Here is a 26,399-nt window from a genome sequence, read left to right on the forward strand (position 1 = left end):
CCAAGCCCAGAGAACCCGTGTCCTCTTCGCGGCGAGTTCTGCAAAGGTGGTTTTCACGTGAAGCGGCCAATGGAGTCCGAGGCCCGCGGGAGGGTTTTGGTGAGCTGTGGAAGCCAGTGGGCTGCGGGCTGGTTTGGAAGTGCCCCGATTTGCTCAGATTTCCCCTGAACTGACCTACAACAGCAAAGGGGAGAGAGAAGAACTCGTGCTCATTTTCTCTGCTTTACTGCTGTCAAAGGCACCTTAAAAGCTTTCAGAGAGGTTTTTCCTCTCGCGTTCTTTGCCCGTGTTGTAAATTCAGGTCATGCCTGCATTTGAAGATTATCAAAAGGCAAACTGGAGAGCGTCTTCTCTCCAGAAGCGGCAGCGGCTGCGCTTTGATGTGCCGGGGCCCCGCGGCAGCGTCACCACCAGGAGCGGCCGCCGTCCCCGCCGCTCCAGCGCCACAGACCCCGCAACCCATCGGTCCCTCGGCTGGGGAGGAACCGCGGCACTGCGGGACCTGCCCAAAACGAAACGTCGTGCGAGGATCAGAAGGACGGAGACACCGCCGCGGGCTCGCTGCACCGAGCGCAGCGCGGGAGCGCCCGGGCACAGCGCGGCTGCCGGGGCCCGGCCCTCCCGCCATCCCGGCTGCACATCCCAGATAACGGCCCCAAACCGAATCGCAGACAGCCCTAAAGGAGCCCGAACGCCCCTCGCGTCCCGCGCGCTGCCGCGAGCTGCGCACAGAGCACGAGGACTCCCTACCCTCAAACGCTCCGCTATTTTAATAGGATTACGTCTGAGATTGACAGCGTTTGGAACAGTCCCTTGGACTGACGAGCTGCCAGCACTCCAGATAAGTAATTTGAAAGCGAAGATCTCTTCAGTTTAAGTGAGTAACTGGCAAAGAGTCAGTTCCCACCCTCCCCAGTTTTAGGCACAACACAAAGTTTTGGGGACGAGTTCCCAGCCTCAGCAGTAAAACACTGAACACGGCCCTACACATCCAGCCTTCCCCAGAGACTGCGAGTGAGCCCGTTGTTAGAGACACACAAACGCGAGTGAGAGGAGCCAAAAACTGCCTCCCCAGAGCAGCAGCGCTCGCACCGGTGTACACAGCGCGGGTTACGGACTGAGCGGGGAGGGAATTAATAAAAAAGCCATAACTGCTATTTACATAAAGCCTGACATACCCAAAGCTCTGTGCAAACAGGAATCCTTCACCGCGCTCCGAGAACGGCAGAGCGCTGCTGTCCGCACCGCAGACAGCTCTGGCGGCTCCTGGGAACGGGGCTCCATCGCCTCCCGGGCAGGGCCCCATCGCCTCCCGGCCAGGGTCCCCATCGCCTCCCAGGCACCAGTGCTCTCCTCTCCCAGTTCCTCCGGTTCCCCAGCCGCCCTCTGGAACACACACTCGCTGAACAACAGCACCGGCGCTGCCAACGGCTCCCGAAGCCTTTTCTGAGCTTTTTCCCTTGAAATTCAGCTTCCTGGCACCCCAGGTTGCGAGATACAACCGAGATAGGGGAAAAGCCGCCACCCCTCGCACAGGCTGCGGCACTTCTGAAAAGGCAATTTAATGCTCGCTTTGTGTTCAAGCTGGGGGAACCAAACAGAGGCAAAGAATCATGTACAGGCATTATCACGCTGGCCAGCAACCAAAAAGGTAATTAAAAACCTCCCCCCGAACAGGTGGTCAACAAAACCCGCTATTAATGCCTTTGATTGCCAAGCAGGCGTCTCTGAGCGCGCCCGCTGTCGCCGCAGGTCCCCGGGATCCCAGCGCTCCTGCCCTGACAAACCCATCGATCCGCGGGTCCCGGCGCGGCTGGAGGCGCCGGATGGGGATGACGTGCCCGCGGGTCTCGTGGTGCCGCACGGAGCCAAAGCTCCTGCTACCGCCGAGCCCAGAACCAGAGGCGGTCAGGGCTGGTTTCAGCAGGGAACGTGCGCCCCAAAGAAAAGAGGGGGACGAGTGAGCCGAGCGGGGCAGAGCTGCCGGCCGAGGCGAAGGAAACGCCAGCGCGCTCAGAGTCCGCGGGCACGGAGCGATCGGCGCTGAGCTACGGCAAAGCCGCTGGCATTGCAGCGCTCGAGCGCTTAAGGAAGAGCTCTATTAAAAGATGGCTTTTAGCAGCAAATGTAACCGGAAGCGTACGTTACTCCAAACCCGCCACCTTTGAAGCCTGCCCGGTTTAAAAGCCGGTTTATAACTGATATTCACCTCGCAGGCGCTTTGACCGTTTTTCCTGCCATTTTTCCAGGGCCAGCGCATCGGCACCTTCCACCGACACTACCGACAGCGCTCCCTGGCACCGCGGACTGACACACACCAAGCTGAACGCGACGCACCGAAATAAACCCGCAAGATACCTTTAGTGAAAAGTGCATATATTTTAATAATCCTCCTACAACTTCATACCAGGGCTTTCTCTTAAACAGCAATTTCAGCAGCTTTGGCTATTGTAGATATAATAATCCTGAACCCAGAACTGCCAAGACTAACAGTGGGACTGGAAAACAGAATCAGGTGTGAACTTCTGCACTGCAAAACACTGAAATAACGCAGCCTGCAGTTAGCTGTAGTTTCCCGTTCATCGCAGTGCCATTACACAGAGAAACCCCTTGTTCATTCTGGGGTGGGCTTATCCATGCAGTTCTCATTCATACAGAACGTTGCTCCCACAGCATCAGATTCGAGGGATGCCAAGAGCACGAGGTAACTGCCCCCCGAGCCATCGCCCCCTCCCCACGCGGGAACGCGCAGCCCGGTCGGGGTGTCCCACGGTGACCCGGCCCCCCGAGGGACCCGCACAAACGTCACGTCACCTGCAACGCACGCAATCGGAAACAACCTTAAAGACGCGGAAATCCCGCATCACCAGACGATGTGACACAGGGGACGAGAACACTCAGAACCAAACACTTGCGTGAGCATCAGAGCGTCCTGAAGCGATGATCGGTGTTGCTTTCTAAGGAAAACACCGAGAGCAACTGGCGAAGGCTGATAACGCTTAAGCCTGCGTACGGACGGCATCAATGCTCCCGGTGACAAGAGGCTGTGCCAGGCTCCAAATCACAGCTGTGCCGCAGAAACCGCTGCTCTGCCAAGCCGTGCAAACGCATCCACACAGCCCTGGGGCGATGGGCACCGCGAGCAGAGCGAGGCCACCGCCCCCAGCACCCTGATGCCATCTCAGCGCCCCCAATGCCACCTCAGCGCCCCCAATGCCACTGCCCCCCAGCAGTCCCAATGCCACTGCCACCTCAGCACCCCCAATGCCACCTCAGCACCCCCAATGCCACCTCAGCAGCCCCGCGTGGGGAGGGTCTGACATCCCACGCTCGAGGTGTCAGACACCGCTGCCCAAGGGATGCCACACAAGAGCATCTGCTCCTTCCTCTTCACTGGCCCCACATCCCACCTGAGAACGGGTCCTGGAGCGACATTTCAGAAGGCGCCAACATAGGTTCTCAAACTTGACGTCACTTGACGGTTTTACCGTGTCCCTGCTCTCACCCCCGTTGTGGTCAACGGGGTGAAATTCCATTTTTGAAAGCAGCACGAGCTGCTCCAGAGCCCTCTGCTCCACCCCCAGCACCGCCCCGCGGCCCCGCAGCCGCTCCCGAGCTGGCGCCCTGTTCAGCGCTTCAGCGCGGGGGGAACTTGGTCCCGTACCTTCCACCTCCCCAAGCCGCGGCCGTGCCAGAAAACACAACCAGTTCTCTTTTTCCTGCCAAACGACTTCCCGGAGCCTTTCCGGGGCCAGCCTCGTTATCCGAACAGGTGATTTACGGCTGTAATTCCCATCGCTGGCGCTCACCTCTAAACAAGATCTGCCGCCAAACAAGGTAGTTCCACACCGCTTAATACATCAGCAAGTTTTCAGGGAACTGGAGCAAACGGAGGGGAAGGAACCAGCCGGGATTCACGGTCAGATCTGCCCCGTTTCCGCGGGCTTCCCTGCGCCAGGAGGGGACGTTCCCGCGTCGTTCCCACCGGTGCAGCAGCAGCTCTGCTCGGGGCTGCGCCCGCGCCTTCCCGCCCCTGCGCTGCGCTCCGAGAGGACACAACCTACGGGAAATACGTACGGGGTTTTTTTGCAATCACAAAGCATCCCGAAATAAACACGAGAAAGCTCTGAACCACAAAATATTCTTAAGTGCTTAACACCAAGTTCCCTCTAAGAACTACACAGATCGCACATTCACTGAACACTGTAATTCTTCACACATTTTCCAGGCCACGTTTCCCAGAGTTCGCACCGCTTATTCCAAAATATTGTGCGACGTATTATGCACCGAAATAATCAACTGCTTGGCTGGACACACAACATTTGCTCATTTTCTCTTCTCGGTCCAAGTTTCAGGTGATGTTTCTACACGATTTTCTTCAGCCAAAGCAACAATACAGTAAAATCGTTTCCTAAATTCCCTGGAGAAAGCCAACCCAACCCTCGCGGATCCCACGGGCGCCGGCGCGGAGCAGGTTTGGCTGGAGCCGCCCGGTGCCTCGGACACGCTGTCCGGGTCTGCGCGGAGCTGCACCAGCGCCTTAGCAAGGAAGGATTTCCAGAAGGCAAATGGAGCGATGTCTGAAATAGAGTGTTTACACTAGCGCCTGGCAGGCAGAGCCCTGCAAACAGACATGAATAGAGATAAGCTATAAAAACACCACGGACAGTCACTTGCTGGAATAGGAGCTCGTAATCCAATTCGAGTCCTTCTGCCAAGTGTCACACACAGCGTCTTTGTGCTCGCCGGCTCCGTCCTCGGCCCCTCGGCGACGACCGGCCAACACGGAGAAACGGCAACCCAAAGAGCGCTCCGGTTGGAGAGCCGTTCCAACGGGAAGCGGGACCCCCCTCCTCCCGCCTGCAGGACACGAGAGGACCGGGCAAGGACAACAAACGCCGCCCGAGCGGCGACGCGGGAAACGAGCCTGACCGCAGCGTCCTGCTCCGGAGCGAGAGCGAGCGCTGCAGGACCCCGGGGACCCGCAGCCCCGCTCCGTGACCCAGCGCGCCTGCCCCGCGCAGCGCACGGGAGCAACGGCAGCCCTGCTGGCTCTAATGCCTGAGCCTATAGGGGTTTTTAATGCACTAAGCTATATTTTTTAAGCTTCTATCTAATTTCACCTGGCGCACGGGAAGAATTCTTCCTCCATTCGATTTTAGCTTGACACAACATAGGAGAGATCCATAATTCAGTTAATCACTCATCATATAAACAAAGAAACCTCTTGAGAACCAGAGAGCAACACGTACATGTATTTGCAATGCATAAGAGGGTATTTTTTTTTTTTAACGGTAACAATGCAATCTATTCAGCGTGAAGAGTCTGTGAGGCCAATTAAATACTTTGGGTTCCATAATTATAATTGCGGTAATGAATGGAAAGGAGCGTTAGAGCTCGCACAATGCGGCTCCTATTCAATCCAGCGCCTCAGCTCTTGTCTGCTTCCAGCCAACCTTTTGTGTCTCTTCAGATCAGATCTTGCCGATTACTTTCAGAGCAGAATAAAAATATCCCCAAATATCGCAGGTAAAGCAATACATCAAATGTCCTTTGATGATGCCTACGTGCCACCTACAGAAGGGATTATGCACTAAACGGATAACGCTCCTATTTATTAGTTTTAGATGCTAATGAACCTCAGGGGGGCTCGGGCCCCGTCCGAGCGCCCTGGCGCGCCCACCGCGACCAGGGAGGCCAAATCCTCACCGCCCGGTGTCAGTGGGGTTGTCACCCTCAGGAACGTCCCTTACGATCACCTGTCACCGGGAGCGCGGTTCTACGTCCCGGCAGCTGTTCTGCCCGCGTGTCCGCAGAGACCGGCCTCGGGAACCGAGAGGCGCTGCCGAGGGGCCGTCCAGATCTGCTGCTGGGACTTGGACGAATCGCTTTTGCTTTGGGGTTTTGCTGTTGTTTGCCTCGGGGTTTTTGTTTGCTGTGGTCGAACAGTCTCACAGTTCCCCTCCACTTTGTGCTTTCAGTAGATTTTGCGCCTGAGTTGCCTTACAGGAATTCCGCACCTTCTGATATTTCCAACCACCAGAGCTGAGGCAGACTGTTCCCAGGCCAGAGCCAACCCGCTCCAATTAGCCAAGGCAGCGCTCTCGCTCGTTAGCGCCGTGCCCTGAGCCGGCTGCGCGAGCGGCGCACGGCAGCGCTGCCGGGGATATTTACCGTCCTCTGTTTCCTTTACAAACCGACTCCTCCAGCACAGCTTCCTGAAGAGGATTGCTTCCTCGCTCCCCCGACGGCCACCAATCTCTTCAGAGAGAGCGTCACATTGCACCCGTAATGGCTTTATGCAAGATGGTGCATATTTGATATGTTAGTCATGTCTCCAAAGCGTTTTGCCTTCCTCTCCTAAGCTCCGGAGAGGCTGTTTCCCCAGCACAGAAAAGGGTTAACGCTGCGCAGGCACCAACTTCCCCCTCTGCCTCGAGGAAACGAGAGATTTAAACAAACCCTGGTTTGTCAATGCCAAACTTCAGACGCTACTCGCAGGGCAGCAAAGCAACATCCTCAAAGATTCAGGGAGAAAGGAGAAGTGAATTTCACTGAAGTGAGGCCCAAAAAAGGCAGATCCTAAAAAAATCTCCCCCTGCCTACAAGGACGGACCCGGCGGGCAGGGAGGGCTGCCCGGCGGCGCCGCGGAGCGGAGCGGAGCAGGAGCGGAGCGGGAGCGGAGCGGGAGCGGAGCAGACCGGCCATCGCTCCCCTGCCAACCACCGCAGCTCACCCGTTTGTCACCCGGACTCAACGAGCCCCACCAACGGCCACGGGCAGCGTGACCAGCGCAGACCCGCAGCGGCTCCGGCGCGGCCGCAACCCGGTCCGAGCGCGCGGCCGCACCAGCAGACATCTCCTGGTGACTGAATTAGAGCGTCTTGTAATGAGGCTCGCTTCAAAACCATTTTAAACCCATTTGCTCATGTCAACATCAATGTACTCGGCATTAGCTACCAATTAGTAAACCGGAAAGTATTCTTTAGATAACCTAAAATCTCAGTAAAATATTCAACGTGTCATTCATTTACTACAAACTGCCCTATAAAAACAAATTACTGGAACCAGCTGTCACGAAGCAGCAAGCGCGCGAGGCCGGAGCGCCCTTCAAAGCCCGGCTTTTCCAGGCGAGCCCGGCCTGGGCCGGGCGCGGCATTGGCACCAGAGCCCCCGACAGCCCCGGCGCACACGGCCCCACGGCAGCCGGGCCGTGCCAGCGAGAGCCGGACCCTGCACGCCCTGCAGAAACACAGCTAAACCTGCTCTGGTTTACCCGCAAGAAGAAAAATACCTTGTTTTTTCCCCGAGTTTTGCAAGCGAAGGAAGGTGGTTCAGAGGGCTGGGTATTTTTTAATCTCTGGAGTGTGGCAGAGCAGTAAATCTTGCATTATGCTCCAAAGAGCATCAGGCTCGGGCTTCATTTTGATCTCAGATTAGACTCCTGAAGCAATGAATCTTCCATCACGGAGGCCATTACCGACAGAGCTCTCCTTCATTTTGGACTGCTTCATCCCTGATTGTATTATCAAACTGATCTCCAGCCTTCCTGCAGCTGCACGGGCTCCGCGGGCCCGACGGCTTCTCAAATATTCATGGGCCGAGGAGCGGGAGAGCGGGAGAGCCGGACAGCGGGAGCCGGAGGAGCGGGAGAGCCGGACAGCGGGAGCCGGAGGAGCGGGAGAGCCGGACAGCGGGAGCCGGAGGAGCGGGAGAGCCGGACAGCGGGAGAGCCGGAGGAGCGGGAGAGCCGGAGGAGCGGGAGAGCCGGAGGAGCGGGAGAGCCGGAGGAGCGGGAGAGCCGGAGGAGCCGGACAGCGGGAGCGCGGAGCACAGCGCCCGTTCCAGCCCCAGGCCCGGGAGCCCGAGTCCCTCCCCAGTGGCACTTGGACACCAGACGCAGACGGAGCGGGACGGGGACCCGGCTCAAACCCGCTGCACCACACGGGGAGAAAAACGGCCTCTCAGATCACGTTAAAACCCTGCGATCCGTTAGGATCTCAAATTACCGTATGCAAATCGTGATAATTTAAAGGCATTTATAGCATTCGAGTTAAAAAGTCCATGAATATTGAAAAATGCTTAAGTGCCAAGTTAAATGACAATTTTCAAAACACACTAAGGAGATCTGATCGTAACAAACCAGTCCCATGAAATACCATATCTATCATCAACTTTTTAATTACCAATTGATCAACATGTAGACAGTGTAATAGCTTTCAGCTTTTAATTACTGAACTATCAAAATTCCAACCAAAAAAGGAACCTCCAGAGATGAAACTGTAATGCTTGATTATTCATTGCTACATAATGAATGATTTGTTTTTAAACAAGATGTCAAGTTCCTCATGTAATCCATCTGGATGTGTGACTCCGCAAGGCTCGCACTGCCCATACTAACTACCCGGGGCTCCCGTTCTCCTTCGCTCCTGACCTCCCGACTGAAGGGCTTTGGTGGTTTTTCACCCCTGAAGGCAAAACATTCTGGAATCGAGGGGCTCCTCACACCGCGGTGACCACAGATACACCGCCCGCTCCCCGCTCCTCACACCGCGGTGACCACGGATACACCCACTGCCCCGCTCCTCACACCGCGGTGACCACAGATACACCGCCCGCTCCCCGCTCCTCACACCGCGGTGACCACGGATACACCGCCCGCTCCCCGCTCCTCACACCGCGGTGACCACAGATACACCGCCCGCTCCCCGCTCCTCACACCGCGGTGACCACGGATACACCCACTGCCCCGCTCCTCACACCGCGGTGACCACGGATACACCCACCGCCCCGCTCCTCACACCGCGGTGACCACGGATACACCGCCCGCTCCCCGCTCCTCACACCGCGGTGACCACGGATACACCGCCCGCTCCCCGCTCCTCACACCGCGGTGACCACGGATACACCCACTGCCCCGCTCCTCACACCGCGGTGACCACGGATACACCCACTGCCCCGCTCCTCACACCGCGGTGACCACGGATACACCGCCCGCTCCCCGCTCCTCACACTGCGGTGACCACGGATACACCGCCCGCTCCCCGCTCCTCACACCGCGGTGACCACGGATACACCGCCCGCTCCCCGCTCCTCACACCGCGGTGCCGCCCCAGGAACCGGTGCCACAGGGAGCAGGACGCTGCTCCGGGCCCTGCGCACAGAGCCCAGCGGGACGGGCAGGGCTGGAGGTGCTGGATTGCACAGGAAAGCGCGTGGGGCGGCGAGGGCCCTGTGTCTCTGCCCCAAACTCCGGTGCATGACAAAGCGCTGCCGGAGCCGCCGCAACCCGCAGCCCCGGGCAGGATCCGCCAAATCTGGGCTTCAGGCGTTCCGAGATACGTTGCCCACAAACACTCATTCGCAAACGCAAGGGATCCAGGCAGGTATGCAAAGCACTCTGGAAGCAATCCGCTAAACACCGGCAGTTCATGCAGAGCACATTAGTCAATTAAAAGAAACGAGTAGCAAATAATGCATTTGTTCCTCCAGCCCCAGTGGCAACATCGACATCGCTCGTCGCAGCCCCGTGTGCAGCCCTACAGATGTTTGCTGTGCACATCATCCCCAAAGAGTTATTCCACATATCGGCATCTGTTCACACACGCACAAGAAAAGGAACAAGAACCTTTTGTTTTTGCTTCGTTGCAGCCTCGGAACCGCAGTTGTTGCCAGACAATACCCAACAACATTTCTGCGCTAAACTCAGGCGCTGCAGCCACCGCGCGGCTGCGGTCGGAGCTCAGAGAGCGCCCGGGAGCCGCTCGCACGGAGCCTGCGCTCCCCAGGAAACCCGCCATCCGTCCACGAGCTGTGAGCGCTCATGACAACAATATCTATCAACACTTCCCATATTTACAACTAAATCATGTAAATACGAGTCAGCTCTCCTCCGCATGCTGATAATCCGGACAAATGAGGGCTGAGAAAAGCCACTCCAAGAGGAGACCGAGCACAAGACATCACTCACGGTGAGAAATACAGATGGTGGCTCTGGCGAAGCTGCCGAGGGAGCAAAACCGGGGCAGGGGCTGCAGAGCAGCCCAGTCACCCTGTCACCCCGTCACCCCACAGCCCCAGAATCCAGGGCACCCCGGTCACCCCATCACCCCACAGCCCCAGAATCCAGGGCACCCCGGTCACCCCACAGCAGCAGAATTCAGAGCACCCCATCACACATAAAAATATGGACAAGCTGCTTCAACACCCACCCAGAGCTCTACGCTGTTTGAATTCCTTATAAATCCCAGGAACCCATTTGAAATGAAAAGACACCGATTTCACAGGTGCTTCCCCCCCCGAGGATTTACCATTTTATGACGCTTATTAAGCTGACAGAAATTACTCTTTAGCTGGTTCATTCAAATGCAACTTCTAGGGAGGTTTAGGCAAACCATCTCCGGGACGTTCACAAATCAGCTGAGCAAGGAGAAGTTATCCTGTAGGTAATTTGATATGTTGGCACAACAAGAACACCGACTTGTCCAAACTTCCGCAGTTTTGGATCCCACCTTCAATGGCCACCAGTCCGCGCCACAGCGACATTTTCTCCGCAGCCAAGAGCTGCGTTTCCAGGGGTGTCCGCGGTGAATTCGGGGGCAGTTTGCAGCACAAGGCGCAGTTTTGGGCAGTGACACCCAGCAGAGCAGGAACAGCCCACGCCATGTTCCACCAACACCTCGTTAATTCCAGCACTAAACCCTTTCATCCCGAGCAGAGAAAGCTGCTCCGCTGGGCCCTCCCCAGGAACACGGGCAGATGCCCAGGCTTAAAATAGCTTCACTAATCCTTACTTATTTACTGCAGGATAACCGAGGCCGGTCCCCGCTCCAGGGCAGGATTTACAGCGATGGGAGAGCACAGGGAGGAGGCCCCGGCACGCGGGACCGCTCCTGGGGCGGCTGGGGCTGGGACGCGCGGGTCTGCACACCCGACAGCCCCCGGGAGGCTCCACCGCATCCTCTGCCCCTCTGGGTGCGCAACGCTCTGCCGCAACACCGCAGCGCCATTGCGGGGTGGCAAGGAGAGGTGGCACACAGGAGGAAACGGCGGATTGCAGATACAACGGGTGTCCACAAAATACTTATTCTTGCAAGGAACTTAAAAACAAGGCAATTCTACAGGAAACACTGAATCGTGTTTATTGAGCTCTCGCTAAGGACAACCTCCCCCATCTCCAACAGGAACGAGATCAATAGGCCTGCGCGACCTCGGCACAAAGCAGAGAGGAACAAGCACCCACCACGGCTCTCTGCCCACGGCACCCGGCGCTGCCCCCACACCCACCATGGCTCTCTGCCCTCGGCACCCGGTGCTGCCCCCACACCCACCGCGGCTCTCTGCCCACGGCACCCGGCGCTGCCCCCACACCCACCGCGGCTCTCTGCCCACGGCACCCGGCGCTGCCCCCACACCCACCGCGGCGCGGGACCCAGAGCAGCAGCGCCAACGCACCAAACCGCCCGCAGGAGGGAGGCAGCGGAGAGCCCGGCATCCAAAACTCTGCCACATCGGTGGTTTGCCACAAACCCTCTGTTTGCAAGGATCTGTATTCCCATATAGCAATAAACGATTTGCCTGCGAGTATTCTCTGTATTTCTTGTCTCCGAGTTGCTCCCTCTTCCTGGGGGAGGGGGAGGGAGCGGCGTTAATCTCCCATCCCGCTTTCATCTTCGCTCTCACCCAGACAAGATGCGGCTGCGCCTCACATGCTGAAGCAGCGATACCTGGCAGTTATGGATTCGGGGAGAGTTGATTAAATGTACGTTCTGTTAGAGATTATACGGAATGATTAAGAGTATCAGACCTTTAAATCGAACGAGAAACTGCTAATGTGGACGGAGCTCAAACCCCGCAGCACAGGAGCCACCTTCAGCAGCTCTGCCCACCGGGTTAACGAGCAATGTCTCTTTTGGAGCCCCTTCAGACCAGAACCCGAGCGAGGAGGATGAGAGACGGTCCTGAACCGTGACGGTCCTGAACCGTGACGCAGCAGAGAGCAGCGGTTGGTACCAGCGCCCGCGCTCATCCTGAGCAGCGCGGAACCATTCGCAAATGAAGGTCAGAAGTGAAAAGTTAAGTGACCAAGCAGAAACTACACAGTTCTATCACACCGAGAAGAATCTTCAATGGCGCCTCCGGACAAGGAGCAGGTTCCACAGGTCCTGCCTCGGCAGGGTGGCTCCGAGCGGCCCCGGCGTGCCCCGAGCACCCCGAGCAGCCCCCGGCTGGCGGAGCCGCTCGCTGCCTGACGAGCCTCCCCAGTTCTGACGGTTGTCACCCGGCTGCCCCCAGCGCCACAAGCCCGGGCGGCTGTCACCACCAAACGATAACAACGAACGGCGTTGCTCGGGATCGCGGCGCCAGCGACGGCACCGGGTGACCCGGGAGCCTCCCCGAACACGCAGGAACAGCGATGCACGAATGCCGTAAGAGCCGCTGACACCCACAGCACCGCGGCCCACGCTCCCGTTACAAAGAGCCCCCGCGGTGCCCGCGCTCCAGCCAGCCAAAAACCGCATCTCATTCCAGAGCAACGGGGGAGGCAAGCGGGGGACGCTGCTCCCACCGAACTCTCCAGCTTCACAACCCATGTTCACATCAGCTAATGCGGATAAAGATACCAAAGAGGCAAGTAACAGGAGCACAAAGAGCTCAAATTATGTTTTCAAGCAAAATAGCTCAGAATACAAATCAAAAAAAAACCTAAGTCAGACCAACTGTTCTTTAAATGCAAATAATTAAGGTCTTCATGACAACAAAGCCAGTTAGAATCAGCTGAGCGGCCTCAGAACCTGACTCCAGGGACAACACAAATTTCTGTGCTTGTCCTGCTGCTTCAGCAACTTGGGTTTGCTCAACCCCAACCTGAGCGCACGGCCGGATCAGCGCCGGCACGGCCGGATCAGCGCCGGCACGGGCGGGATCAGCGCCGGCACGGGCGGGATCAGCGCCGGCACGGGCGGAGCCGTCGCCCGCAGCGGCGCTGGCAGACACACCACGGGCTGGGGGCACCAGGGACACATCCAGCCACAGCGCTCCCGGAGCTCGCCCAGCGCCAATCCGGCCTCATGCTGCCCGTGAAAACTCACATCTCTAAATACTGTCACTGCTCTGGCAAAAAGGTGTGCTCGTCAGCAAATCCTGAGATACCTGGTGCGAGCTCACAGGAGCGTCGTGTTTGGGATCAGCACAAGCGCATCTTTGTGAACGGGAGCCCGGCGCTGCCAGATCCACCGGCGGCTCGGGGAACACCACCACACTTCACTCCACAAGCTCCGAGATTATAAATCTGACTCTAGCACTGACTAACGCTGCTAAAAAAGGGCACAACAGGACCAAACAGATTCGTCGGCAGCTGTAGCCTGGACTCCCGGGTCTATGCACCCAGCAGCTGCCAAGGCCACGCGTGATTTCAGGAGCGAGACCTGGCACCCCGGCTGCCCATCGCTGTCCCGCGCACCGAGCGCTCCGGCGGGTCCGCCCCCCCACACCCTGTTTGCTCCTCCACGTCTGCCCTGGGCTGGCGTTGCCCCCGGGGGGAGGGGGCGACAGGGACCTCCTCGGGCAGGACCCCAAACCAGGCAGCGCCGGCACAGACGGACGAGCCAAGCGGATCCGTCCCAGGCTGCCAGAGGCGGCGCCTACACGTGCGCTGGGGGACAACGCCGAGGACCCCACAGCGTTCCCAGCAATACGGAAATACCCAGAAAATCAAAACCAAAGAGATTTTTTCCAGTGAAGCTACAGCCCACAAAAGTTTCGTATTTCTGAGCAAAGAGATGTGCTTAAGTGTCACTTTGATCCTTTATGCTGGCGTCTTAATGGGGTCTCAAGTCTTGTAATAGATTCACCTTGAGAATTCAGTAAGGTCAGAACGGGTTTAATGCTCAAGTTCTTAAACCACAGAAGAGCGTGATCAATTAAAACCAAACCATTGGGTAAAAATAGCACTGGCCCAGCCCCACGAAGGGACATCATTGATCTAAAATAACCGGGCGCGCAGGCCAATAAAAGCTCCTGGCACAACCGAGTCGCGCGTTTCAAATACAAGAAAAGCCACTGACCACATGGAAAGAGTTCGGCACCAATTACAAGGAGCCACCGCTGCTCCTCGCCTATTTTTATCGTACACAATAATGGATCTGGAAAGGGCGAACAGGACTGACCCGAAAGTCGGGTTTTCCAGACCCCATACGGCACCACGTCCCCGCGGGGATCCCCAACGGCACCTCGACGCCGCACGCACAGCGAGAGCCCCGCGTGCAGGAGAGGAAAACCAAGGGGTCCAACGGGAAATGGGCGCACGAGGCCGGGGGGCGGCTGCGACTGCGGCCAGAAGGGCTGGGGGCTGCGGACCCCGCGCCGGGGCTCGCCCTGCCCCGTGAGCAGAGCGCGGATCACCCAACCGCGCCGTGGCTGCGGCACCCGCCGCGCTCCGACGTGCTCCGTGTCACACGGCCCCTTCGATCGCCAGCGCTGACTGAAGCCTCGGGATGTTTTCCTTCAGCAAGCGCCCGCCACAAAGCAAACCCCTCCTCTCCAGCCGCGCTCCCCCCGGAGCCGAGCGGCCGAGGCAGCGCTGGACGACCTTCAAAGCTGCTGCGGCGGAGCTCCCGTCAACCACAGCACAGCTGCCGGCTGCAGCGCGCAATTAAATCCCGGGAAAGCGACTGATTTATGAAACTTAAACAAGTACATACCACTCGTAATTACAACATTCCACCTAAGGTCTCTCCTTCATTGCAGGTTTCCAAACAGAGTCTCTTTATTTAGTGCTGGTGGGTTTGCACCACTAGAGAACACACGATATTCCCCGGAGGAACAAACAAGTTGTTTTTCCACATAGCATCCCATTTCTCAGAAGAGATACAGATGGCATGTCCAGTTTTGCTTGTGCTCTTAAACCGCTGCAAAGCACGTGTGGCCGGCCGGGCCCTGGGTCCCGCTGCGGGGACGCGGAGCCCCGGTGCGAGGCCACTGCTGCCCAACGGCACGGCGGGCACGGCTGGCAAAGCTCCTTCTCAAACGATGGCAACAACCTCTGCAAAAACCGGCATTAAACAGAAACATCCAGAAAAATACGCCTGCATAGAGTAGCAGGAAGCATATTATTTTTCTTTTTGGCAAACGTCCTCTCAGGAACATTTAAACGGCCGCTGCGAACAGACAGCGCATCCAGGCTGAGCCGAGCGCTGCGCTCTGGCCGGGCGCGGGGCGAGCGAACGGAGCCATTTCGGTGCAGAGCCCCCGTCCCGGTCCTGGCACGGCGGAGCGGGGACAACGACCCCGGGGCCGCCGGCAGCGCCTCCGGTCACACACCAGGAGCAGAGACAAAGGACGCGGCGAGACGGCGGCGCAGCAGCAGGCCGGGCTCCCCGGGGAGCGGGCTCTTCTCCAGCCGCCCGTCTGTCCCTCCAGCCTCCCGTGCCAGACAAACGGCAGCGCCAAGGAGCGTCCCAACGGCCGGTCCACATCCAACATTGACCGTGTCCATGCAGCCGGCGACACCGGCAGCTGCGCCCTCCTCGTGGAGCGGCAGAGCTGCCTCCCCGTGCGCCCATCCTCGGGAGCCTCCTTGGCAGCGGTTTCCAACCAGATTGTCGTGCTTATAAACCTGCGCTCAGCTGCCTACACGCAAGACAAATGAGCCCAAGCTGCAACCCAGACGGATGGCTGTGTTCACCAGCCCTGCCTCGCTCGTCGCATGCAGAGCGCAGCCCCGCGCGCTCGAGGCGGGAGCTGAGCCGCGTCGGGAGCCGCTGCAGACCAGAGCCCTCTCGCCTGCGCGCAAAGGCTCCTTGGAAACTTGCTCCGTGTTTACGTACAAAGGAGCCGGGTTATCAGCCTCGGTGGGAGCGCTCGCTGCGCTCCAGAGGGTCCTTCTCCGGCCTCATTCGGGGCTTGCTGGATGTTGGCAGATAGAGCCTGCGAGCGCCAGCCCATCGCAGCCGCCGCCGCTCCCAACGCCTCCCACGGCCTCAGCCCAAAGTTGTTCTTTCTCAGCTGCTGTCAGACAGATGCTGGTTCCAGCCCAGCGCTGGCTGCCTCTCAATGTTTGCTGAAATCCTTCCTCAACTCCCTCCCTACTTCGCAGGGGTGTTATGAAGTTTAATTAACTGTAAAGCATTGAGATCAGATTAAAAGGTGCCACAGAAATGCACAGATTCATCTCCAGTTACCGGCTTAGTTTAAACCGAGCCTGAGCGTTGCCTCTCGCCGTTCCAACCGTCCTGCTTCGCGGGGGTGGCCGCGGCACCGCGGCACGCTGGGGGCCCCGGATGCCACCGCGGCGGTGACACGGCGCTCAGCGCCGCGCCCCGGGCAGCGCCCGCGCGGGGACACGGCGGCAGCTCCGCACCCACCGCCAGGCGCTGCTGCCACCGCGCCGCTGCTCTCCTCCCAGACCGCGGAAGCCAACAAATCAATAGCTCCGAAAAGGCGGGGGAAATGGGAAAAAAATGGAGCTTTTCGGCCTTAAGGAAATTTTGTGTAAACGGCATTAAAGTGGGAGGTCCGGGGCTTTATCCTGTGACTCACAGCAGAGCACCAAAAGCACAAGGCAGCGATCCCACCACCAGCGTCACAATCGCAGCTCAAGCTGTGCGGTGCTTTTCACCGCTGGAAGCCCCGGCTGCACAGGTCAGGCACACGCGATTGAATCCAGCATCCAGCTTTTGTTTCCCTTCAGCTGCTTTGCTATTCTACAGCGCTTGTTATGCCCATTAGCTGGGCGGTGATTAACAGCCTTACCCTATCCGAGTATCACAGCAGCCTTCAGCTACAAACAGCTCTTAAGAGAAAGGATTGGAAATGCAAGGCGAGGTACCAGGAGTCAGACAGCAAAACAAAGAATGATGGTGCCCGTCCTGGCGGGGCTTTTATTGTTAATGCAGGTGTCTCTAAACGGTGGGCTCTGCGGGTCAACCCGGTGGGCAACTCACTCCGCATTGAGCCAAACCCAACGTAAATTCTGCAAAAAGCACCTTGCGACAAAACATCAGAAAAACTAGAAGAACGCGGCAACTACAGGAACATCTGGGCGGCTGCTCCAGGCGCGGGCGAGTCGCACCGAGGCAGCGCCGGCGCTTCCCCCCTCGCCACGGAGCGCGGAGGCCGCCGGCTCGGAGCACCGCTCCCGGCCACCCCGGTGGCTCCGTCCCCAGCACGGCGCTGCCCTCGGGACTGCCCAGAGCAGCCCAGCCGCGCTAGGAGGCAGAGCCACTTCCACGGCCAGAGCAGCACCCCCGGCCCCGTTCGCACGGCGCCGATCTCTCGCCGAGGGAGAACGAGCGGCAAACGGCAGCGGCTTCTGCCCCCAGCGCCATCCTGCAGCGAGGCCATCGGGGAGAGCGCGCACAGCCCGCTGTGAATGCAGCTCTTTGTTCGGCCGAGCTGCCTGCTCCTGCATCCCCCCCGTTTCCTACCAGTTAAATTCAACAGACCGCTCAATGGCCCCCTTGTTCTGCCCAAAACGTCCCGGGCAGACGCGGCGCGTCCCCTCGCCGCTCCGGCCGCCAAGGGAGCCCCGTGCCTCCCGGTGACACTCGGCAAATACAAAGGGGGGTCGGGAGGGACGAGCGTTCGATGGCAGCGGGGCCGCGAGCGCCGGTCCGCGCTGCGGGCGGGGGGCGGCGCGGGGGCCGCGCGGCACCGCGCGGGGACCGGCGGCTCGGGAGCCCCTTCCGCCACCATTACCGACCGGCTGCTGCACGGGGGCTGCGCGGGCGCTCCCCACGCACCCGGGCTGGCAGCGGGGAAGCGTTTTCGGGGTGGCGGGGGGGGGACGGCGGTGCCACCGCGGGGGGGAAGGCGACGGGGGAGAGGGAGAGGACGGAGAGGAAGGAGGGGACGGAGGGAAAGGAAGCGCCTCGGAAGTTGCGCTCGGATTCCAACAGGTTCCCCGCTCCCGCGGGCAGCGCGACCGTGGCGCAACATCCCCCGGTGCAGCAGTCCCGGTGCAGCCCCCGGTGCAGCCGCCCCCGCCGCCGCCGCGGAAAGCGCCGAGGAGAGAGGGCAGAGGGGGCCGCGCGCACGGTAATTAGTTTTTAATTGGGAGGCGGCTCGCGGAGCCCACGGGCAGGGGGAGAAGCCGCTTCCATGGTAACCGGCACCGCTGCCCGCGCCGCCCCGACACGCGCGGCCGCTCCCGCCGCCCCCCGCCCCGCGACCCCCGTCCGGCCCGGCGGCCGCGGACCCCGCCGCGCGCACCCGAGCGGCTCCCGGCCCCCCCGCCCCACTCCCCTCCCGGGGCCGCCCCCGCAGGCCCGGCGGCGCTCGGCGGCGCCCCCCCGCGGGCGGGGCGGGCGGGCCCTACCTGCGGGGATGAGGGCGGCGGCGCAGAGCAGCAGGAGCAGCGGCGGGAGGAGCCCCGGGGCGCCGCGGGCCGCGGGGCCGCTGTGCTGGGCGCGACCCGCCATCTCGGGCACCTGCTCCGTTCTGCCGCGCCGGCACCTAGCGACCGCGCGCGCCGCTAATGAGATGCGCCGCGTCAGCGCGCCGGGGGCGTGGCCGCGCCGGGACACGCCCACCGCGCCAGGGGCCGGGGGCAAAGTGCCGGGCGCGGCGCGGGGCGCAGGGGCGCGGCGGGGACGGGGTCCCGGGGGTCCGTGCCGGTACCGCTGTCCCGGCGCCGCCGCCCAGCAGCAGGCTGACCCGCCAGCATCCTCCTCGCGGGGGCTGCATTCTCCCCGCATCCTCCCGCGTTCCAACCCCCCCAGCATCCTGCTCCCCGGGTCCAGCGCTCCCCAGCATCCTGCTCCCGGGGTCCCCGCCCGAGCATTCTCGTCCCGGGGACCCCCGGTGCCGCCAGTGCCCCCGGAGCGGCCGCCGCCCCGCCCCGCCCCGCCGGCCCCGCTCCGCTGGAGGCGGTGTTGAGCCTTCTCCGGCCCCGGGGGCGCGGAGGGGCCGCAGCCCCGGGGAAGCGATGGGGGCTCGGCCACCCCGGCCCGGAAAAAAAAATAAAGAATAAAAAACAACCTTTTCCGCGGCTTTTTCATCCCTGCGACGGTTTTGACGGGGTTTAAAGTGAGTAAATGAACAAATAAAGCAAAATGGCGCCTCCCTAGCGCTAAGCCGAGCCTTAACACCCGCGGCCCAGGGCGGGCAGCGCCCAGGGCGGGTCCAGCCCTCCCGGGACAGGGACCGAGTCCTCCCGCCCGCCCACGGCGCCAGAAACACCGCGGCCTGCGCAGGCGCCAGCACAGGGTGTCAAATACGTGCGACGTTATTAATGAGGTTATTCCAAGCTAACTCGAGGCAGGTGAGTTGTCAGTTTGACTTTCTCATCCTGCCTTCTGCCAAGCCCGCGGTGAAACCGCTCGGGGCGAGCGTTGAGTCACAGGCAGGGGCTGGAAGAGCCGTCCCCACCGCATTGCGAAACCGGGCTGGTTTCAACCACCAGCTGCTCGGAAAAAGCAAAATGCCACCCCAAATGTCTCTCTCGGTCTATGAGCACGCGCGTCTGGGCCCGCGACACCGAGCCCCGCTCCGCAGAGCGGCTCCCTTTGCCTCTGCGCCGTCCTGCACCCGCTCTCCTGTCTCTGCTTTTAATTACATGGTTTAGACCCTTTTGTACGATATCACACATTGCGACCCACCGCGGCTCAAACGTCGCATTGAAAGACAACCCGTATTAACTAAAAAGGTTTATAATAATTTAAGTATTCATAGAGCGCGGCACAATAAGTAGTAGGAAATACAATTTGCATAATAAATATCAATATCACAACAGCTAAAACAAACCATGACAAATTATCTGCTGCGAAATGACCAGGAGATTATAGAGTGGAAATTGCAAATCCTGAACTCTAGGAAATGAGTCCCTGTGTCGCTCGGCAGACACGACGGAGCTCGCGCCGCGCTGAGCCCGGCTCCGCTCCGGCTGCAAGCGCCTCGCCGCCTCCCACGGCGCAGCAGCCCGAGCGTCGAGAGGGGAGCAGTTTCCTCTGTCCTGGAGGCTCAGCCTCAGCTGATTTGTCACCGTGTGTTCAGCGGTTCCGATGGCCAAGCGCGAGCCCCGGCAGTGATGGAGAGCTGTGCCACATCACGGCCGGGCGGCCGGGGACAGCGGCTCACGCGGGCCCGGTGCTGATGGAGCCTGACCCGGCCCGCAGACACAGCTGGTGGCATCGCGGGCGCTCCGTGACAACGTGGCTGCCCCAGGGCCACATCCCGCCGACGAGCGGCCACTGGTTCTGTGACCCGTGTCCCACGGGAGGATGCGGGAGGATGCAGGATACTGTGGGATGCTGCGGAGCCAGCTCCATGCCCAGCGCAGAGCCGAGCCCGGCAGCACGCGGAGCAGCAGCCGCAGCTTTGGTGACCCCGGAACAGCTCAGGTTTCCGCCTGGCCGGGTCAGGAACGGCAGGAATTTGTCCCGGGGGCCTCGCGGTGCCACTTGCCGACATCCTTCAGATGTGTCATCCCCGCTCCCCCCAGCCGCAACGAGCACATCTCAAAGAGCAGATGGTGTTTTTGCATTTTAAAACCGATAATCAATTGTTTGTTATAATAATTCAGCTTTTGAGTCAGCAGCAGAAATGAACTCCAAAGCGAGATCTCCAGTCTGCGGTGCAGTTCCAGGGACAGAGCCAAGCCCGCGGACTGAAACCCGCTCGGAGACGAATGACAGAGACCCTGCCTTGCAGAACGGCCCTTTGGCCGCCCGCTGCAATGGGCCCGTGCGGCGCCGCAAACGCCCCAGCCAGAGACAAACTGGTCCCGGTACAAACCGGCGCTGTCCTGTTGCCGCTGTTGGGATGGCGCTGGATGATGCCACCCAGCTCGCAGCCAGTTTAAGTGACCGACACCGGTGATGTCCGGTGCAGAAGTTACGGCAGCACTTGTTTTCAGACGGGTTTACCAAACCGATGACCAACTAACGACTGTTTCTGAGTTCCGCACAGCAGGGCAAAGGGAACCGGGTCACTCACCCCCAGCTTTGCCGTTTGTTCCCCACGTCAGCCTAAGGAGGGGAAAAGCCTAAAGAAGGCCGGGCTTTCGGCCCCAAAGGACCGAGATGCAGAACGAAGCTCCTGCAGGCTCAGGGCAACGAGCTCTGGAGCCTCAGACTGGAGCTGCTGGAGACACCCAGGCCAAAAGGATTCCTCCGGTGTTTGTCTGTTCTGCATTTTCTGTCAGGAGAAATAAAACAGCTGTCGATCTGGGGAAAAAAGCCGCTCCGAAATTTTCAAAGAGCTGCATGCAATTTTAGCCACACAATTCACAGGAAAGCCAGCATGGGGCTCAATCCCGTGTAGCTCTTTGAAAACGGAGGAGTCTATCGGGAGGGAGCCGGAGAAGGGATCATCACGGTACAGCGCTGCCGACTGAGCGCCCGTTTCGGCGCTGCCCGGGCGGGTTGTGTCCGGGTACAGGCGCAAAGCCCCTTTCCAGCCCCTCGTGCTGTGACCAAGCTGGACGAGCCACGCTCGCCCTCGGCAAAGCCAGGCCCTTAGTTGCAGCACAAGAGCTCCCCAGAGATTCTATTTATCTATTTTTCTGATGCGCCGAGCGACGCGTTTGTCCAGAACTGTAAAAGGTGCCAGAGAGATGCCGAAGCGCCGCGTTCCCATCACGTGTTTGGGGTGACGCACCCGCGGCCGGATCAAGAGCCGCCCCTGGGCTCCGCTGCGACGCGGCGCCGGGCGCCCGGGGTTACACCCACTGGCTCTTACCTTGCTTTGGCTTCTCCTGCACCTGGGGGGCCTGGTTTTAAATTTCTTTTTTTGTTTTGAGAGCTGAAAGATTAAATTTAATTATTTTTAAGCCACAAGTGTGACAATAAAACAAAGAAGTCTTTTGATTTTGGAGCGATCCTATTGAGGATCTGAAGGGCTGTCATCAGTGCAGCATCAGTCTTCATTATCTGATGCTTTTTTCAATTGGCAGAGCTTTACAGAGAACACCGCTCTTTCAACAGGGTGATAAAGGGGGATTTGAAATAACCAGCGTCCCAGCCGGCACCTCCGACGCTGCGGCTGCGGCTTCGCGCTCGCTCTCTCAACTCCGCCTTTTATCTTTTCATAAAAAAGCCGTGCAGATGCGATTTTTTGCTCAGCTAAAACCTTCGTTAAAAAAAACACCACCAAAAACCCCCGAGGAACAACAGACCACAAGTAGAAAAGTTCTCTCCAATGAAAGTCTCTCGCGTGTATTTACCCGGGACTGGCCAGAAAACCTGAGCCATTTCCACGACGCCCGTGGCTGACGTGGCAGCGCCTCCCTGGGACGGGAACGCAAAGCCCGGGTTTAAGCTGGGTTTAACCAAACCGGCGCAGAGAGCAGCTCACGGGCTGGGACCTCGGCGGCCGCGTCGCCCGGTGCCCGACGCACAGAAACCCGCCCGCTCTCCATCACCACGCGCAGCCGGAGAGGTCCGGCTCCAGCGCCCGGCGCTGCCGGAACACGGGGAGACCTTTCAGATGGTTTGAAAGAAACCAGATTATTCCCCAGCGTAAAGATGAAGCACGAAAACCTGAGCCAGCCTGGCTCCCCTGCCGCTCTAACCTCTTTACTACTGGATAATGAGCAATGAGCTATAATTTAGGGTTTTTTAAATTTATTTCTTTTTTTTAAACACAGATCCAATTGAGGAAGGAGAGGGACAAATCACTTTATAGTCTTGCATCATCTTTCCTGCAGATGAGTCTCTAATGCACCCGTGCCATAAAACTCAGGAACTGTGCCCTCTGCATGTTGTTGTGACAAATTTCAAATCAAGAGGGTGCTTGAATTGGATTTATTACAATTGGAAGACAAGAAACTGTAATCTTTATGAGCCAATGACACAGAGCCTTATAATAAGAGAATGAAGTATCATTTTAAATGTAAAGCAAATTAGATTACCGGGGTCAAACCCTTCCACAGAGACATCACGTCTTCAGAGCGCCTCTCGCATTTGACATCCTCTGTTCAGGTTTCGCATTAGCATTTTAGTGGTTTTTAAATACGTTTAATATTCTTATGGGAGCAAAGTGCCTGGAAGAGCCGAGCCGTGGGGCGGCGGGGCCGGGGGAAGGAACCCCCGGCGGGGGGGCCGGGAACCGCGGCCGCGGGGAGGCGGTTCCAGCGCGGAGGGGCCTCTCCTGCTCCACCAGTGACGACCCACTGGGACCAGTTTGGGCTCCCCGTGCCCGGCCGGGCGGCCCTGGCGGCGGGTGCCGGGTTTAGGCTGGGGATGCCCGAGCCCAAAGCCCAAAAAGCAAGGGACACCTGAAGCTGCAAGAGGCAGCAAGTCCCGGCCCCCAAGTCAGGCTGACGCGATGAAAGGGCTGCGGGCGAGCGCCTGAGCACGCGATGCAAAACTTGGGCCACTCCTCTGATTTAAGAGGCTTCACGTCTTAATCATCTGTCAACACGGCATGTAACCGAGCCGGGTGCAGAGGAGAGGGCTCCCAGAAGGGATACAAACATCGCACATGAAAGAAAAGCCTTACTTAGCCTAGAGGGAATTTCAAATTAGGTACAACATTACTTCAGCTTGCACTGTCAAGAGCGGTTAGATGTTCATTGACTTCTTTTGTAGCAGTGGGGTTCGCCTTTGAAGAATGCACCAGCATCTTCACCTTCAGCTCGCGTTTGCGAGCTCCGGCTCCCTTTTCGCGCTGAAAAGGCAAAAGGACCCAGGTGTCCTCCCCTTGCCGCCTGCCCTGCTCTCCCTGAGAAAACCCGTTGTGGCTATCAGCAGAAACAGCCGGGCCAGAGCAGGCTTGGGGGGTGCACAGCGCCCGCCCACGGGCAAACACGCAGGAAAAATCCCGCTGTGCACCTTCCTCAGGGTGGAACACACAACTCGGAGAGTGGCCTCTCAAGGACCCCAAACTCGTTTTCTTAGGCAAAATGCTTTGCCTGGCTGGGGAAGAAACACGGCCCTGCTGGGGCTCTCGAGGGCAAACCGGGGCGGGTGGGTCTCCCAAAGGATTGTGGACTTTGTGAATCATAAAAGCATCGCCGGGTTTGCAGGTCACCCGCTGGGATGAAGGTACCACGGTGGGATGGACGAGACCCAGAATCCCCGAGCAGGGGATGCTCCTCAGCATCCCACAGTGTCCCGCATCCCCCACTGCATCCCGCATCCCCCACCGCTCCTCAGCATCCCGCAGGGTCCTGCATCCCGCACTGCATCACACAGTGTCCTGCATCCCCCCCACTGCATCCCACATCCCCCACCGCTCCTCAGCATCCCGCAGGGTCCTGCATCCCCCCCACCACATCCCGCATCCCCCACCGCTCCTCAGCATCCCGCAGGGTCCTGCATCCTCCACTGCATCCCACATCCCCCCCCGCTCCTCAGCATCCCGCAGGGTCCTGCATCCCGCACTGCATCCCACAGGGTCCCGCATCCCCCACTGCATCCCGCATCCCCACCGCTCCTCAGCATCCCGCCGGGTCCCGCATCCCCCACTGCATCCCGCAGCATCCCAGCGCATCCCGCATCCCCCGCCCCGCTGCGCCCACGCAGCAGCTCCGCACACCGAGCCGTTACATCCCCAGCACACACAAACACGCACGCATATACACACACAGCGTGTTAAACCTGCGGCTTCACCTAATAATTGTGGGGCTTTTGTAAGCTTGTCTCAACTTGCCGACAGCTACAGAGCAAAACATAATTCGTTAACTCTACGTGAGTATTAAAGAACAAAGCTGGAACTCCCATACAATTATATTTTATCTCAGAGCAAGGTGAAATCATTAGATATTAGTGAGGTGCAGTGGCATAAAAATGATGTGTTAGCGGGGGTTCATTACATTGTATTTTCAGAGCCAGGAAGATCAATGCGTTCATGCATCATGAATTAGTCGCATGCCTTCGTCTTCCCTGCTCTCCGGAAACCCAACATGATCCATCGCCAGCCATACATCATTGTTTCAGCTTTGCACATTAATGACAAAGCCACGGTTTCCACTTGTCAAGCTGACCAGCTGCATTTTTCTGCACAAGACAAAAAAAATCCAGAGGAGGAGGAAGAGGGTCATTTCTGGGCCAGGCTTTGCAGTAAATTTCAGCCCTTCAAACCTCTCCTTTCTCTGCAGATCCATCACGTTTATAATCTGTGCCTCAGCGTGCTCTGCTTGCCTGTCCCCAAAGCCTGGAACAGCTCGGGGAAACGGGAAGAATAAATCCATTAAGCAACTCTGGCGAGTTCCCTCTGCCAGCGCGGAGCTTCGGTCCATCCCAGCGACCGGGACCGTCTGGCCCGTGCCTGGACCACAGGGCTCTCAGCGCCGCGTAACCGCAGAGACCCCTCTGCTCCCTCCCTGCCGGGGCACTGAGAAACGCCCTTCCCCCCCAGCTACCCAGGCCTGGAGATGCTGCCGCCCCTCCCGCTGCCTTTTCTCACTGCTGGGCAGCGCAACAGTCCCTTTTTTCCTCCTGCATAACCTCATGACACGTGTGAGCCTCCCCTTTCCGCTCTCGACCACTCTGCCGCTGCACACTGCTGGTAATCACGGAGGTGCAAATGAAAGAGATGGCTGGGGGGCTCCTCCCAGCCACTGCACTGAAATGGTCCCCGAGACCACAGCAGAGCCAGCCAGGACTGTCACCGACTGTCCCACCCCAGCATCTCCGGGGTGCTGTTGTCCCCGTCCCACAGCCCGGGCACTGTGCCCCAGAGCAGCTCATGGTCCCCGCAGAAAGTGGGACAGTGCAACACGTCACGTCTGGGTCTGCACCACGGACACGTCCCTTCCCGCGAGCGCCCGCTGTCCCGCTGTCCCGCTGTCCTGCTGTCCCGCTGTCCCGCACAGCGCCTCGGGGCCCGCGGGGTGACGTTTGGTTATTTAAACATCGATCGGGGTGTTTGAAACATGACAACGTGCCAATACTTTCCAAGTTCCATGACAGATGGCTGCAGGGATGCGGGGCTAATGCTGCTCCTGGTAACTCACTAACGCTCCTAACGCTTGGCCCAGCTCTTTAGGGCAAATAGCTTATTTCCTGGCCTCGATGCTTTCAGGGTAATGGCGCAGCCATGGCCGGGGGCTGCAGGCCCTCGCAAATGACATTTGGGTTTGCAGGGACTCAGCCTGGCCCCTGGATCAGCCGCTGCTGCCGAACCACACACCGCGTTACCGGGGGCACCGCAGACCTGCCCGTCAGCACAAACATCCGCTGGGATTCAAACGACAGCGTCACCCCATCAGAGACCCACAGGTCCCCGCCGGGCTCTGAGCACCCAGGAGGGAGCTGCTCATCCTGCCGTGCCCTCCCCACGCTCCCCACGGTCCCCTGTCCGTCCGTCCCGTCCGTCCCTCATCCCCCGTGCCAGCGGTGCCCTTGCCGTGGCCACCGGCCGCGGGAGCCTTTCACTGCCTCTTTGTTGGTTTTAAACAATGACTGTTGCAGAGCTATTTTCGCCTCTCTCCCCACTCCCCCCTCTCTCCAGCACT

At 59.2% G+C, this 26,399-nt stretch overlaps 1 protein-coding gene across 5 annotated transcripts in view; it reads right to left on the reverse strand.

Moving 5' to 3' along the window:
- CADM1 (cell adhesion molecule 1) overlaps positions 1–18,471 on the reverse strand; it is a 96,356-nt gene extending 77,885 nt beyond the window's left edge. For all 5 annotated transcript variants that reach the window (XM_082070532.1, XM_082070531.1, XM_082070530.1 and 2 more), the window contains exon 1: positions 18,318–18,471. In XM_082070532.1, coding sequence (XP_081926658.1) covers positions 18,318–18,420 — 103 coding nt within the window. In that variant the 5' untranslated portion in view covers positions 18,421–18,471. The remainder of the gene's footprint in view (positions 1–18,317) is intronic.
- Positions 18,472–26,399: the final 7,928 nt, after the last annotated feature.

Source organism: Streptopelia decaocto (assembly GCF_964273445.1).
Source record: "Streptopelia decaocto genome assembly, chromosome: 21".
Taxonomy (NCBI): Eukaryota; Metazoa; Chordata; class Aves; order Columbiformes; family Columbidae; genus Streptopelia; species Streptopelia decaocto.